The 15,973-nt window shown below is 38.8% G+C and overlaps 1 protein-coding gene across 2 annotated transcripts in view; it reads left to right on the top strand.

The window, feature by feature from the left end:
- Positions 1 to 13,795, top strand: part of LOC124794862 (Na(+)/H(+) exchanger beta-like) — a 677,818-nt gene extending 664,023 nt beyond the window's left edge. For both annotated transcript variants that reach the window (XM_047258533.1, XM_047258534.1), the window contains one exon: positions 11,378 to 13,795. In XM_047258533.1, the coding sequence (XP_047114489.1) occupies positions 11,378 to 11,604 (227 nt within the window). In that variant the 3' untranslated portion in view covers positions 11,605 to 13,795. The remainder of the gene's footprint in view (positions 1 to 11,377) is intronic.
- Positions 13,796 to 15,973: the final 2,178 nt, after the last annotated feature.

Raw genomic sequence — 15,973 nt, forward strand, 5'->3', positions numbered from 1 at the left:
AGGCTTCTATGTTTCATAGTTTATGCTGTGTCTGTTAGCTTAGGTATTTAAGTTTTTCTGCCTACTTAGTTTTTCTTTGCCTGACTTCCAGTTCTCTTGGTGCTGATTTTATTTTTGCCATAAAGTATGTCTTCTCCAATGAGAGCCTTCACTGCCTGTGTTTTCAGTTGGTTACAATACTTTGCTGCCATATATATTGGGTCTTAAAAGATCACTGGATCATCCACAAAGGCTCAACAGGTGATTGCAAATTTCATATACTTCTAGCGAGGCCTTACCCCATTTTCTAGACCTTTTCTAAAACACTGTTGAAGAGGAGAAGTGATTGTCCATCTCATTATCTCATGCCTATCCTATTCCAGAGGCACCAGACATCCCTATGAACTTCACTTCAGAGCTGGTGTCGGTTAGGCTTTTCTGGATAATCACTTCTCTGTTGTTATGTAGGCCAAACACTTCATGGATTTTAAACAGGCTGGTGTGATCAGCTGAATTGTATACATTTGTTAAGTTGATGTAGGTACCACAAATTCTCTGTTTCTGAGTTTCAGGTGTGAAATAATGGAAATAGTCTGTTCAGCACGCGATTATTCCTTCCTGAAACCCCTTGGTATTCCTCCAGTTGTGGATCAATTTGTTGTTCTGCCCTATTGTGTAGAGGTTTTTAGAGGATCTTGCAAATTGTTGGCAGGAGAGAGGTGCCACAGTAGTTGTTCATATTTGTTCTGTCCCTTCTTGTGTAATGGATGAATTAAGGCAAAGGTCCACCCACATGGAAATTTTTTGCTTTCCCGAAGTTCAGTAATTGCAACAAGTTCACTGGTTGCCTTATTCCCTGTATGCTTCCATAGTTCACCAATTATCTGACTTCACCTGATGTCATGTTGTTCTTCAATGCTTGGATGATTTCCCTGGTTTCATCCTTCATAAGAGGAGATGAATCTGGGCACATGTTTGGATTGGTTTCATAAATGAATGAACTCTCTAGAGCCTCATAGCTGGGGAGACATTCAAGACCGTGCACTGTATTTGCTTTGGAATCATTGAATTGTAGGCTTATGGGTTTGTATTTGTTAAGATTGTGCATGAAGGTTTTAGGCACAATGTGTGTTATTTTTTGGAAGTCTTGCAGGGTGTATACACAGACAAGGAAAAAAATTCCAGGATTTTTCCCAGATTTCCCAGTTAAAAATACACTTTCTCCTGCGTGAAAACACACTTTTTTCATGTTAAGTGACAGTATATTTTTCCCTCAAAACAGTAAAACATATCAATTCTTTGAATGGTTATGGTTGTATACACAGGCATAGAATTTCCTGGCACTTTAGAAAACAAAACTCAGGGAAAAAAACACATTTTGGAAAGATCTTTAGATGTGCAACAACATGTATGCAGAATATTTTTGTATTACAAAAGTATAAATTTGAATTCCACCCAACACTGCATGTTACTTTTCGAACATTGAAATCAAGATTGTGATGCATTTCTGTAAGCGTCATAGCGCATTGCACATGATCTTGCTAGCCAATGACAGTGGATATTCAGAGCACAGGACATATGATGTAGTCAGCTAATAGCAACATCACTGTTAAGTAGTGTGAACACACAAACAGGGAAAGTTAATGATTTAAATGAATATACATAGTGTTGGTACAAGAAAAGCAAAGTTTTCACATATCATGTTGGTCTTTAAGGTTAATAAGCTGCAACGAAGCTAAGCTTTCACGTATAATATTGATCTTTTTTTCGCATGTTACACTTTAAGATATGTCACACAAATGTTCCTGTAAAATTTATTATAACGGCGTAGTGTCTGATCTTGTGGGCTCAAAATTCTTGTAAATGGCTCATCACCAAAGAGTTGATTTTTAAATGAAAGTCAAATGCTCAATTCATCATAGTTCAACTTGCGTAAAAGGATATTTACTCTGAAAGTAATGCTTTTCAAACCACCATTCACAAAATTTTCCTGCAACCAGTTAGAAATAGGTTCGTTTCAGCAGTTGCCAGAGAGCACCAGATAACAGGCACTGCCGCACTTGCACAGCTACAATGGTATAAGAAACCCACATGTTTGTACATGTAAAACATTAAAAGATCTTACATTATGTCATAAAAGAAACAAGAATTAGAGGATACTCAGAGAGCATCAGAATTTCGTGAACCATAGTAAACTGTGCACATTTAAAGTGCATACTTCAAGTGCACATTGGGATGTCCAGATTCCCAATAAAGTAGGCCTCAACCTGATATTAAGCTTTTCAATGTGGTTTTTGGGATGTAAATTTTCTTGGAGCACCAGTACAGTATTATCTCATGTTTAGTTCTTTATTATGGCAAAATGGCATATGTGCTAGAATATGAAAACATGCACTTGAACTGCAGTGAATAGTTGGCACTAGCCAATAGTGTGGAATTAAAAACTTCATTTCAAATATATTGACTGCCCCAGCGGAAAAGATTAATAAAAGCCAAATTTCTTTAGTGAACTGACAAAAATAACTTCATCGTTTTGCAAGGCTATTAATGCTTGACTGTCAGGAAGGTGGAAATAAAATAAAATCTGAAACTAATAACATATTTTTACCTTCCGTAATTATGTGAATGTATTTTAATTCACTTGATAGCTCCTGGCCACAGAAATACATTTTGTTTTCATTTGACACGAGAGCAGTAAATGAAGAGGAAACAGAAAAATCACTGAATGTAAACACGGGTCATGTAGAGACTGCCCACTTCCCCACTGTAATTCAGACTGCTCTGCACATCAGCCCCAGATTTATGATATTTTGAATATTCAAAAATTTTTGTAGTGCACATCTTTCTGATGTCAAAGTGCAGTGCCTCTTCACACAACATTCTTCTATCGTACAGCACTGTATTTTGTTCTGTGGAATTGAAATGGGTATATTTTGTAATGCATGCCATCAAACTACATACACTCCTGGAAATTGAAATAAGAACACCGTGAATTCATTGTCCCAGGAAGGGGAAACTTTATTGACACATTCCTGGGGTCAGATACATCACATGATCACACTGACAGAACCACAGGCACATAGACACAGGCAACAGAGCATGCACAATGTCGGCACTAGTACAGTGTATATCCACCTTTCGCAGCAATGCAGGCTGCTATTCTCCCATGGAGACGATCGTAGAGATGCTGGATGTAGTCCTGTGGAACGGCTTGCCATGCCATTTCCACCTGGCGCCTCAGTTGGACCAGCGTTCGTGCTGGACGTGCAGACCGCGTGAGACGACGCTTCATCCAGTCCCAAACATGCTCAATGGGGGACAGATCCGGAGATCTTGCTGGCCAGGGTAGTTGACTTACACCTTCTAGAGCACGTTGGGTGGCACGGGATACATGCGGACGTGCATTGTCCTGTTGGAGCAGCAAGTTCCCTTGCCGGTCTAGGAATGGTAGAACGATGGGTTTGATGACGGTTTGGATGTACCGTGCACTATTCAGTGTCCCCTCGACGATCACCAGTGGTGTACGGCCAGTGTAGGAGATCGCTCCCCACACCATGATGCCGGGTGTTGGCCCTGTGTGCCTCGGTCGTATGCAGTCCTGATTGTGGCGCTCACCTGCACGGCGCCAAACACGCATACGACCATCATTGGCACCAAGGCAGAAGCGACTCTCATCGCTGAAGACGACACGTCTCCATTCGTCCCTCCATTCACGCCTGTCGCGACACCACTGGAGGCGGGCTGCACGATGTTGGGGCGTGAGCGGAAGACGGCCTAACGGTGTGCGGGACCGTAGCCCAGCTTCATGGAGACGGTTGCGAATGGTCCTCGCCGATACCCCAGGAGCAACAGTGTCCCTAATTTGCTGGGAAGTGGCGGTGCGGTCCCCTACGGCACTGCGTAGGATCCTACGGTCTTGACGTGCATCCGTGCGTCGCTGCGGTCCGGTCCCAGGTCGACGGGCACGTGCACCTTCCGCCGACCACTGGCGACAACATCGATGTACTGTGGAGACCTCACGCCCCACGTGTTGAGCAATTCGGCGGTACGTCCACCCGGCCTCCCGCATGCCCACTATACGCCCTCGCTCAAAGTCCGTCAACTGCACATACGGTTCACGTCCACCCTGTCGCGGCATGCTACCAGTGTTAAAGACTGCGATGGAGCTCCGTATGCCACGGCAAACTGGCTGACACTGACGGCGGCGGTGCACAAATGCTGCGCAGCTAGCGCCATTCGACGGCCAACACCGCGGTTCCTGGTGTGTCCGCTGTGCCGTGCGTGTGATCATTGCTTGTACAGCCCTCTGGCAGTGTCCGGAGCAAGTATGGTGGGTCTGACACACCGGTGTCAATGTGTTCTTTTTTCCATTTCCAGGAGTGTATATTCCAGACAGTGGAAATTAAAATGTCCTGTGGTGCCTCTCCTGCCCCAGTCGGTTGGTTTATTATTCTGCCCCTCACAATTAATAATTAATACTGGATGAGATTATTTGTAATTGGGAGAACAAGAACTCTTCAGAAAATTTCCACTCTTTATTGCCTATCAGCTTTGTGTGACAAAATTAAATACAGGGTACATAAAACCAGTAAAGACAAAAGACAAGCAAGACAATACACATTTCTTTAATCCTTAGCTCCTAGCATTTTTTTCTCTAATCTTGCTACAGCATGACATGGCATACTTTCCTTTCTGCAAAAGAATCTATTACCTCATTAAAATTTGTCAAATGTTTTGCTATATGAAAAATCGAAATGCTGTTGTCTAATACTGAAAAAGCTGTTAATACAAATAGTACCCAAGACTGGTGTTGTTTCTCGATCTCATTATGTCTATTTTGTCACTTCTGCTAGATAAAACAAAACAGGCCTTTCTGATACCGAAGAAATTGTAACATACACCAAATAAACAAGACTGTTTTGGTACAAATGGTCATTTTCATAACACACCATAATTCATGAAGTATCAATATCAAATGCGTATTAGGCCTACTACAAGCAAAAAGCTTTATGTTAGGAAATAGTTTTACATTTCATTCATACGCTCCAGTTTCTCGAGCATGAGATTGACCTACCATTGTCAAAACTTATTCACCGGTTAGCTTCACTAACCCTGCCAGAATCACCAGTTTAGTTATCCTGTGACTATTCTCTGATTAGGCATTGTTACATGTTCGTACAACGTGTTTTCCGGGCAACTTCCAGTATAGAACTTAAGCAGCTGCTAGCTGGGGACTGTATAACTGGCCCTTACTAGTGTAGTGGTCTGGCCAAAAGTTTTCTGTCAAAATTTCATTTTCTTGGATGAGAAGATAATACATAATCTTTCTTACCTGTTAGTCATTTATTTCCACTCTGTTAGTCCGAATCTATGGATTCCGCCAGTAATTATAACAATGCTGACCATTTGCAAACCCAGTCAGACATATAAACAGCAATTGGCATTAATCCATTTGGCTTTATTCTGCTCAGCTTGTATAAACCTGTCCCCTTTTGTCTTCAGGAAAGTTTATTTCTAGATGTGATGAGGATTCCCCTAACAGAGACATCACATACACAATGCACACATTCAAGAATCAACTTATGATTCATTCAGAAATCAACTTAGAATGTGTTCAAAAATGTTCAAAAACCAGCAGGGATGTGTTTCAAAATCATATTGATAATCAATAGACCAACATTCACTGGATACTAGGCTTTTTTCCTCAAGAATATGAATTTGGTGCCCCCCCCCCCCCCCCCTGAAATTGCCACCCAGATCAGATACCTCAGTTTGCCCCCTTGACCCCCAACCCTCCCCCAGTCCTAGATCCAGGCCTGCTGTGCATGTGTGAATCTGGCGGCTTGGGCGTACCAGTAAAAGTTTTCCCAGTAGCATCTAGGTGCTTGCTGTGACTCCTTACACAGCCAACAGCCATATGTCTGCAGCCAGTAGCAGAAGAAGGAATTTTTCATACTCAATTCAACTGCACCTGCACATGAGCCTACTTGTAACTGCTAAAATGAATTTAATGTAAACAGTGGCAATGTGATGCTCACCAGAAGCAGTTTGTTGTAATGAAGCAGTGCAAAGTCTTCCTAAAGCCTTTGACACATTTTGCTGTTGGCAGATGTTTGTATGAGCACTGTGTTTTATTGTTGTATATGGTTCATTTCCTTTGCAATTTAAGTTTTATTTTCGTTTTTATTTTTATTTTTTATTTTTTTATTTCCCCCTCCCCTCGTTTATGTTTTACGGCTGCAGTATTATTCTGCAGTAGCAAGATACAGTAAGATCCTTATCAATTCTGATTCAAATCTGTATCAATTATCATTTGTCAAAATTACAAAAATTTAAGTGAAAACTAAAACAATGACAAATTCCCAGAATTCTAAAAATTCCTGGGTTTTCTCCCGGATGAAAAAATTCCTGGGTTTTTCCCAGATCTCCCCATTGTCCCAGGTCATATACACCCTGTCTTGCTCAGTATGTACCAACTGGTTCTTAAGTAATACACACTTCATCCCATGGAGGATTTTTTATGCAGATTTTTGTGCATTAGGAAGTTCATTTCGTTTTTCGGGCAGTTCCATTTCTTGCTGAATCACATCATTTATCACAAAAAGTACACTTTCTTGATTTCGTGAGTGGGACTGTCTCCTCAGCTACTCTGACTATAGGCTGCTGTAATTGTTCCAAGTTCTCTGGATTTGAAGTTTCCAACTTCTGGGTGAGTTCTTGTCTGCTCCTTAGCTTGTCTCTGTTGAACTCATATTTTTTTTCTGGGAGTAACCCTTTTGGTATTTCTTGGAATTAGTCTAACTTTTTCCTTCAGATGGTAGTAGTCTCTCTTCATTATAATTACTTCCCCTAAGAGCTGGGTAGTTTCCAGTAATCTTGTGAGTAATTTTTTGATATTTTCTGTCCTTGTCAAGCTGGGCAACAAAATTCCCATGCAGAGTGATGCTGCCTCGTCAGCTACTTTTCAGAGGATGTCTTCAAGCTCCTCCCACAATGCATCTGTTCTTTCTGGGTCCTTATTATTCACCTGATTGATTGGTCCATGTACATTCACCATTGTGCAAACTCCATTTGTACACCAAAAAGAGAGGGTAATGACTTGGCTGTTGAGAGAGGTGAAGTCCATAATTGAGCCTACCTTCCTAAATGCAATAAATCCATGCCTGAGTGTGGGATGGTTTTTACAACAAATCTTTAAAGTTTCTATAACCCTGTGACTTGAAGCAGTTTTCACGAGTGAATCTAGTTTCCTGAACTTCCTCAATCAGCATCTGATATCACGACAAAGCATCGGTAACTTGTTTCAGTTTGCCAGTCTTAAGAAGAGAATTTGTGTTGAAAGAAGCAAAAAAAGTTCAGAATTTGATTCTGATCTTCCCTGGAGAGTCTAATACCTCAAAGCATGTCAGTGCAGGTTCCCTAGAAACCAAAAGCCTGCTTGCGTCATTCAAGATGATGGTGCACAGGTTATCACCTGGTGTAGCAGATACTGCTTAACTTTCCTCCGTGACTGAAACAACTGAAAAAATGTAGGTTGTGGCCAGTGATGTTTCACACTGACCATTATACTGCCAAGGTTGTTAGCCTTGAAGGAAGCCTAAAGTTTGGCTTGGGTTGATGTATTTGGTCTGCAAAAACTATTTTATTTTACTCAAGTCCACCAGTAAGACAATGTTAAATTCCCTGTTTGCCACTGGGGCTGTACCATGTGGGATTATCATCTCCCTCCCACCTCCTTCCGCCCCCACCCCCCTGCTATGACAGTGTAGTAGGATATGAATGAGATGAATTAGCAGTGGTTAATGTTTTGAGGATCTCTCCATACATGCACCACTAATTGGCCGATAAAGAACATAATCACTATTGCCATTCTGCATAACTGTCTGGGAGTGTGTCATCTGACTGTCCACCTATGTACAGTAAGTTACTGAAATTACAACTACTTGATTCTTTTTCTGATGTAAGTTTGACATGTCATGTTCTCGTATTTATTTGGGTTTCAGTTTTATAACTGTTTATATGAATCTGTCTTTGGGCGTTAGCTGGATGGAGTACAGTGATTTTAAAAAAAATATGTCATACACACATTTTCAGCTCCCACCTCAGTTACTTTAATGAATACTGATAAGAACATGTGAACCAACCTCATCACTTATTTGTTATGTGTTATAACAACCTGGCTTAAATTACTCCATTTATAATGAAATTCATGTGACTACCAGTGTTGCTGCTTATTTAAATTCCTTTCAGATTCTAGCCAAAACAACAAAAATCATTATTATTGTTATTATTATTATTATTATTATTATTGTTATTATTATTATTATTATTATTTCTTTGTCTATACGAGACTATATGTTCCTTTACAAAGGAAAACTCTGGAGAATTGCCCCAATTTAATAATCGTACCACTGAAAAGATTAATGAAATAAGTATTAGTGTCTGTGGCATTGAGAAACAGTTGAAATCATTAAAATTGAAAAGAGCTCTGTCAGATTCTATAATGAATTTGTGGCTGAGTCAACCCCTCTTCCAACTATGCACTACCGTGGATCCCTTGAACAAAAAACTGTGCCAAGTTCTTGGAAAAGGAGGGTAGTAGAAGTGATCCACGAAACTATCATCCAATATCTTTAACATTGATTTGTTGTAGAATCTTAGAATATATCTGAACTCAAACATAACAAGGTATCTTGAACAGAATGACCTCAGTGCCAATCAGTATGGATTTTGAAAACATCGATCATGTGAAATCCAACTCGCACTTTTCTCACATGACACACTGAAAGCTTTGGATCAAGGCAACCAGGTAGATGCAGTGTTTCTTGATTTCCAAAAAGCATTTGCCTCTGTACTGCATCTATGCTTATCATTGAAAGAATGATCATATGGGGTACCAAGTGTGATTTGTGACAGTATTGAGAACATTTTGGTAGGGAGGACACAGCATGTTATCTTGAATGGAGAGCCATTGTCAAATGTAGAAGTAACTTTGGGTGTGCCCCAGGGAAGAATGTTGGGACCCTCACTGTTCCTGTTGAATATTAAGGACTTGCAGACAGTATTAATAGTAAAATCAGGCTTTTTGCAGATGATGCAGTTATCAATAAAGAACTACTATCTGAGAGAAGCTCCATACATTTTAGTCAGATCTTGATAAGATTTCACTGTGGTGCAGAGATTGGTAACTTGTTCTAAATGTTCAGAAATGTAAAATTTTGCACATCATAAAATGAAAAAACATAGTATCCTATGACTTTAATATCAATGAGTTACTGTTTAAATGGAAAACTCATACAAATACCTTGCTGCAACACTTTGTAGGGATATGAAATGGAATGATAACATAGGTTTAGCTGTGGGTAAGGCAGGTAGTAGACCTTGGTTTATTGGTAGAATACGGGGGAACAGCAGGCAGCTACAAAAGAGATTGCTTACATATCACTTGTGTGACCAGTTCTAGAATACTGCCAAAGTGTGTGGGAATCATACCAGATATGACTAACAGAGGATATTGAACATATAGAGAGAAGGGCTGCGTGAATGGTCACAGGTTTGTTTAATCTATGGGAAAGTGTCACAGAAGTAGTGCATGAATTGAAGTGCCAGACTCTTGAAGAAAGCCTATTAAGAAAGTTTCAAGAACCAGCTTTAAATGATTACTCTAGGGATGTACTACAACCCCCTATATATTGCTCACACAGGGATCATGAGGATAAGATTAGAATAATTACTGCATGCACAGAGGCATTCAATCAATCATTCTTCCCACATTCCATACATAAATGGAATAGGATAAAACCCTAATAAATGGTACAATGGGATGTATCCTCTGCCATGCAACTCATGGTGGTTTATCATGTAAATAGTCACTACGCACTTAGCTTAATTTATGGCATGCTTGAAGTATCATACTGGTACTCTAGGAGACAATAGTGTCAATATTGTTGTCATGATCATAATGTAATCTTGTACTTTACCTCATGTTCCATGGATAGCATGGTTTGACAATAAAATTTTCAATATTACCTTTGCAAGGTGAAGTCTCATCATGAGAATGAAAATTGTTATGCTACATAGCTCAGAGAAATTCACCTTTTGCTGAAAATTGTCTTTTATGTGATTGGTATCTGGGTGCTGATAAATGTAAAGAGAAAGATTAAAAACATTAAACACTTTGCCATACACACTGACACGATATTATTTCATTAATATGTTTAATCTATTCTTGAATTTTTAAAACTGTATACAATATTGAGAAATAAGGGAAGAACCAACTCTGAAATGGATCCAAATGTGAGACAGCAAAAGGCACTTGATCTGAAGCTTTTGGAAGTAGTGGTCCCTTGTTGTGAACTTCAGTGAAGCTTTCACTGCTTGCTGCTACTCTGTTTCACAGACGCTTATAAAAATATATGCTTTGTTATCTTGAAATGAATGCTGATTCTGGCATTAAACAGCTGAAACTGCTGATACTTTTTTCTTTTATTATTCATAATTATTATGCCTGACAATTTTATGCTTTACAGATTTATTTGGTGCCCAGTGTTATCATTTATATGTTTATTGCATTTAGAACATGCTCAGTTTGTATCTTCTACCTGCAGTAGTTATTATCCTCAATGCCCACAATATTGGTTGCTGACACATTTTTTGCCATTACATCAATACAATTACCATAAAATGCCACCAGTGGTTCCATACATTAGCAGAAGTAACTTGTGCACTTTTTTTTCCGGTATTCAGTACTCACAGGACATTGCACAGCAATTTGTTTACGAACACTACAAGACACCAAGTGCTTTTATGTAGCCATTCTGTCACAAGAAGCAATAACAACATTAAAATATGCTCCACATTTCACCGGCATTAAGTGTGCAGCTATAAATTAATGGTATGCTGTTCACTGCGCCTTGCCTGTATAAATGCTTCAAACTCACAACAACTACTGTCTTCTCAGTATGTTAAACTTGTGAAATATAATTGAATTCACTATTTTGACTATGCCTCCCCTCTCTTCCCTCACTTTTTCTTTTTCTTCTGGGACTGCATCAAATTGATTAAATTGATTTGCATCAGCATCTTCCATATCTTACACAAGTGTTGTTGGATGGGTGTAGTTTTGTCATCAGTTTTGAAAATAATCCTCTGGAATTAGCCCACCCCCCATTTTATCATTATTGAAACTTCACCTCTAAAAATCAACTGAGGTGAGAACAACAGTTATTTAAGTTTTAAATCCAAAGGTATTACATAGTTGTGCTTCTTCTTAAATATATGGTTTTAATGTGACTAATGCAAATATATTAAATGTGGAATAAAATCATTGCTCATTCTGATTAATGTGTTCCAGTCTGTTTGCTACAGACATTAAAAATAACACTGAAATGTGTTTCAGAACTGGAAGGCTACTTTCCTGAAGAGTTGGAGGGAATTGATGCCATATTTGAGAGAACTGGTCGCCGCTTAAGTAGGCAGTTTTCTGTACGTAGTGCAGATGAACCCCACAGCCCAACAGCTGCCTCACCACTATTGCGTGGAAACAATCTCACTGGCATCCGAGAAAGAGATGATGCATCTGACAAGTCAGACCGGGACTCCCATGTTACGGAATCGTCACTTTGAATATATGCAGTATGTGAGCAAATACGTTTTAGCACAACAGTTACTCTTATTTCTGTGTAGGATATGATCAAAAACCACTTTTCAATATTGTGTCATCTTAAGATTTTCAGATCTGCAGACAGAAGACAAATATACTGTTTATTTATCTATGTCTATCAAAAATCAGGGCTGTGAAATCAAGAATGAAATACGGTACAGAGAAACAGAAAATTTGAAATAATTTTTAAAAAATTAAGGAACATTACAAAATTTTACTTGAGTTCAAAATATGTTGTTCAGCACTGGAAATTGCATCAGGCACTACATTTAAAAAATTACATCAATCAGATGATAATCATGTTGTTACATACATTCAGTATGTTTTGGATAGTGTGGCACAGTTAGTCATCTGGGATGTTGGTGATTTCCTCTTCAACCTGTAACTCGATCTAAGCTGTAGGATTCTTCGTCTGGTGTGGTACATGATACTCTGCAGATGCCCCCATAATAAGAAATTACAAACTGGAAGACCTGGATACAAAATCCCCAAAAATGTAATGTTGCATTAAACTAGCAGTGTATGAGGTGGTCCCAGCAAGTAGAAACCAAGTGTGCTGGATGTCAAGATCTGGAAAAGTATGGAGTTTTGGAGCCAAAAATGTCTATAACAGTTGACATAATGTTTATACATCACAGTGTGGTTCGTTCACACTCAGAAACCAAAGGGCGTCTCACCTCACAGGACAACACTGTGCACCATATGGAAACTTTGTTACCATGAGATGGTCACTGGTGAAGCACAGAAGGGTTTCCTTGAGTACAATAATGGAAATTCTACTTACTCTTGTAACCACATGAGTGAAAATAGGCTTCATGTATATCCATAGATTTTGAGAAAAGTTTGTATCCTCAATGACTGTAGCCAACAATTTGCCAGTGCAAGATACATTAATTATGATTCAGTTGTTGCACTATCTCAAGTTTGTACAGGCAAAATTGAAGCTGATGGAGTATTCTTTGAACACACCATTGTTGAAACTGTAACAATGAGACAAGTTTTGATACTGAATGATAGGAAGCACTTTCGATGGCAGATTGCACGGCATGGGTACATTCAGACCACGTAACCCCACTAGGATTTCTCTTTAAATGTGAACCAGTCTTTTAAAAATGCTTGTAGCAATTGCATGTAATGATGGAACTTAGCACAAGGATCTAATAGTGACACAAAACTCTCATAGCACAGATGTAAAACTGTCAACATGTCAGTAAATGGACAGATGGCAAATACTGCTATTGGACAGATGGCAAATACTGCTATGCACTGCTCTATGGCAACTAAACGTCTGTTACTGCTACACAGTTTGATATCTTTACCCTACTTCTGGTACTGTTGCAGAGCTGCCAACATCAGCTTCAAATATTTCTGTTTCTCTGAGCCACATCATAGAAATGTTTTCAACATCAAAGTTTTGTACTGCAGTTTGGGTACATTTGGTATGGATTTCTTTTATATGGATCAATGTATATACTTCTTCTGGACTATTTCCTTACACTATGTAAGGATTACTAGAAATAGTTCCTAAGTTATTCTGTTCGTTTATGAATAACAGTATAAATGGCAAATTAGCAACATCATTTTGTGTACAGCATATTTTCTTTTGTTCAGTATTACCATGACATCACTTGATTTTTTGATCCAAATAAGTACCAGTTTTTTTAAATTACTGGCACTGTTATGCAATACGTACTGTGAAAACAAATAAAATGATGTAAAAAATTTTTCTCTATGGACTGGTAATCGAATAAGACAAAGTCCATCGTAATAATTACTATTTTACATCTTTCTTACCTCAGGAAATAAAATAAATGCAACTATTTTTGTAATATATTTGTACATCACTTCAAGTGTTCTATTGACTTCTCAGAGACTGAAGTTAAATGTCTTAGGTTGTATGTGGATTATTTATTCACTGAGAAATGTACAACTTGTTTTCCACTGTCTCCCAGATTGCTTAACATGTCAATTACATTTGACTATGATAGGCTGACTTTTATATATTTACACTTTTAATATTTATGTGATATGTATAAGAAACTTGACACAATGTATGTGCAGTTGTTGAAGGCAGCTAGTAAGGTGACAGAATTTTTGTTAATTCCATGTCACGTAACTGTGACCGTCTTGTATTTAAATAAATGATATACAGACTGTGAATTTTTTATTCTCCATACAAATAAACCAACACTGATGAAGTCCCTTGTGTCAGACAGTCTACAACAGTACATTCACTTTTAAATGTATGGAAAAAAGAATAGTGGCGTATTTAACATAAATCCATTTTATGTCTATAAGGCTACTTGTTTAATTTTCCATGAGCGGAGCACATTGAAAGAAAACATATAAATCTATAAACATCATGCAACATTCCTTTATTTCCTAAGTGAGCTTTTATGTGGTCCAAGTCATCACAGAATATAAGTATCTAATGTTAATATGCTGGTCGATGTACTGTAGATCATTCACATCTGCTGTGTTTTCAATTGCACAAATCCAATCACTTTCTGTAAGTACCAAGTGCATTATTTTATGGGATTTGGTACTATGTCCACATATTAATGTCCTGTCTAGTTGATTATTTGAATATTTAATTTTCTATTTTCATTTTAAAAATATTGGGATTAATTCATATAGTATCTTTGCAGTTTTGAACTTTAATTTTTGTCATCCAGAGATGAATAAATTTCCACATATAAATGTTTTATTAGTCTAATGGCTGATGAACATTTCAAGCTGCTTATCATATGACATCATAAGATGAAAGGCATTGCTATCCCATGCAGGTTTGCTAGACAACACAGCGAGTCACGAGTCTGGTTACAGGAGGAAATAGTTGGGGAGGTGGTATATTGGAGCTGACAATGTTGAGCAGATGATAGCTGAACCACTGCTACTAGTGGGACATACCAAGCACAAAGTAGACCATGGACCATGGCTGTCATGTGGGCAGCTGGTAAACTGAAAAGATATTGTATTTGGAGTTCCTCAATGAGGGGCTGTGTATGATACGATGGGCTCTAATGGTGGAAACTGAGGAGGTTGGGAATTACTTCATAGCCACGGCAAGAATAAAATCATTACTAGTAAAGCTACATAATAGAAACAGAAGCACATGAAAGAGAAAATTGAGGTGAAGAAACATGTTTAAAGAACCGTTCTATAGGTGGAACAGAACATTAACTATAGACGATTAAAGGTGTAGATCCACATTTGCGCTTTTCGTAATTTAAAATGTGATAACTTAAAATTGCCTAAATTGATATTCTGATAAGTATGTAGCTGACAGTAGCTGAAATCTGGGCAGAAGTTTCAGGTAGAGAATCACCATGAACCATTGGAAAGAGATTACTGGAAGCGGGGTTGCGAATTTTCATTGTTATGCATCGTTCCCCCCCTCCCCCCTGAACCATGGACTTTGCTGTTGGTGGGGAGGCTTGCATCCCTCAACAATACAGATAGCCGTACCATAGGTGCAACCACAATGGATGGGTATCTGTTGAGAGGCAAAACAAACGTGTGGCTCCTGAAGAGGGGCAGCTGACTTTTCAGTAGTTGCAAGGGCAACAGTCTGGATGATTGACTGATCTGGCCCTGTAACAGTAACCAAAACGGCCTTGCTGTTGTGGTACTGCGAACAGCTGAAAGCAAGGGGAAACTACAGCCATAATTTTTCCCGAAGGCATGCAGCTTTACTGTATGATTAAATGATGATGGCGTCCTCTTGGGTAAAATATTCAGGAGGTAAAATAGTCCCCCATTTGGATCTCCGGGCGGGGACTACTCAAGAGGACGTCGTTATCAGGAGAAAGAAAACTGGTGTTCTACGGATCGGAGTGTGGAATGTCAGATCCCTTAATCGGGCAGGCAGGTTAGAAAATTTAAAAAGGGAAATGGATAGGTTAAAGTTAGATATAGTGGGAGTTAGTGAAGTTCGGTGGCAGGAGGAACAAGACTTTTGGTCAAGTGAATACAGGGTTATAAATACAAAACCAAATAGGGGTAATGCAGGAGTAGGTTTAATAATGAATAAAAAAATAGGAGTGCAGGTAAGCTACTACAAACAGCATAGTGAATGCATTATTGTGGCCAAGATAGACATGAAGCCCATGCCTACTACAGTAGTACACGTTTATATGCCAACAAGCTCTGCAGATGAAGAAATTGATGAAATGTATGATGAGATGAAAGAAATTATTCAGGTAGTGAAGGAAGATGAAAATTTAATAGTTATGAGTGACTGGAATTCGACAGTAGGAAAACGAAGAGAAGGAAACGTAGTAGGTGAATATGGATTGGGGCTAATAAATGAAAGAGGAAGCCAACTGGTAG

Source organism: Schistocerca piceifrons, chromosome 4 (genome assembly GCF_021461385.2).
Source record: "Schistocerca piceifrons isolate TAMUIC-IGC-003096 chromosome 4, iqSchPice1.1, whole genome shotgun sequence".
Taxonomy (NCBI): domain Eukaryota; kingdom Metazoa; phylum Arthropoda; class Insecta; order Orthoptera; family Acrididae; genus Schistocerca; species Schistocerca piceifrons.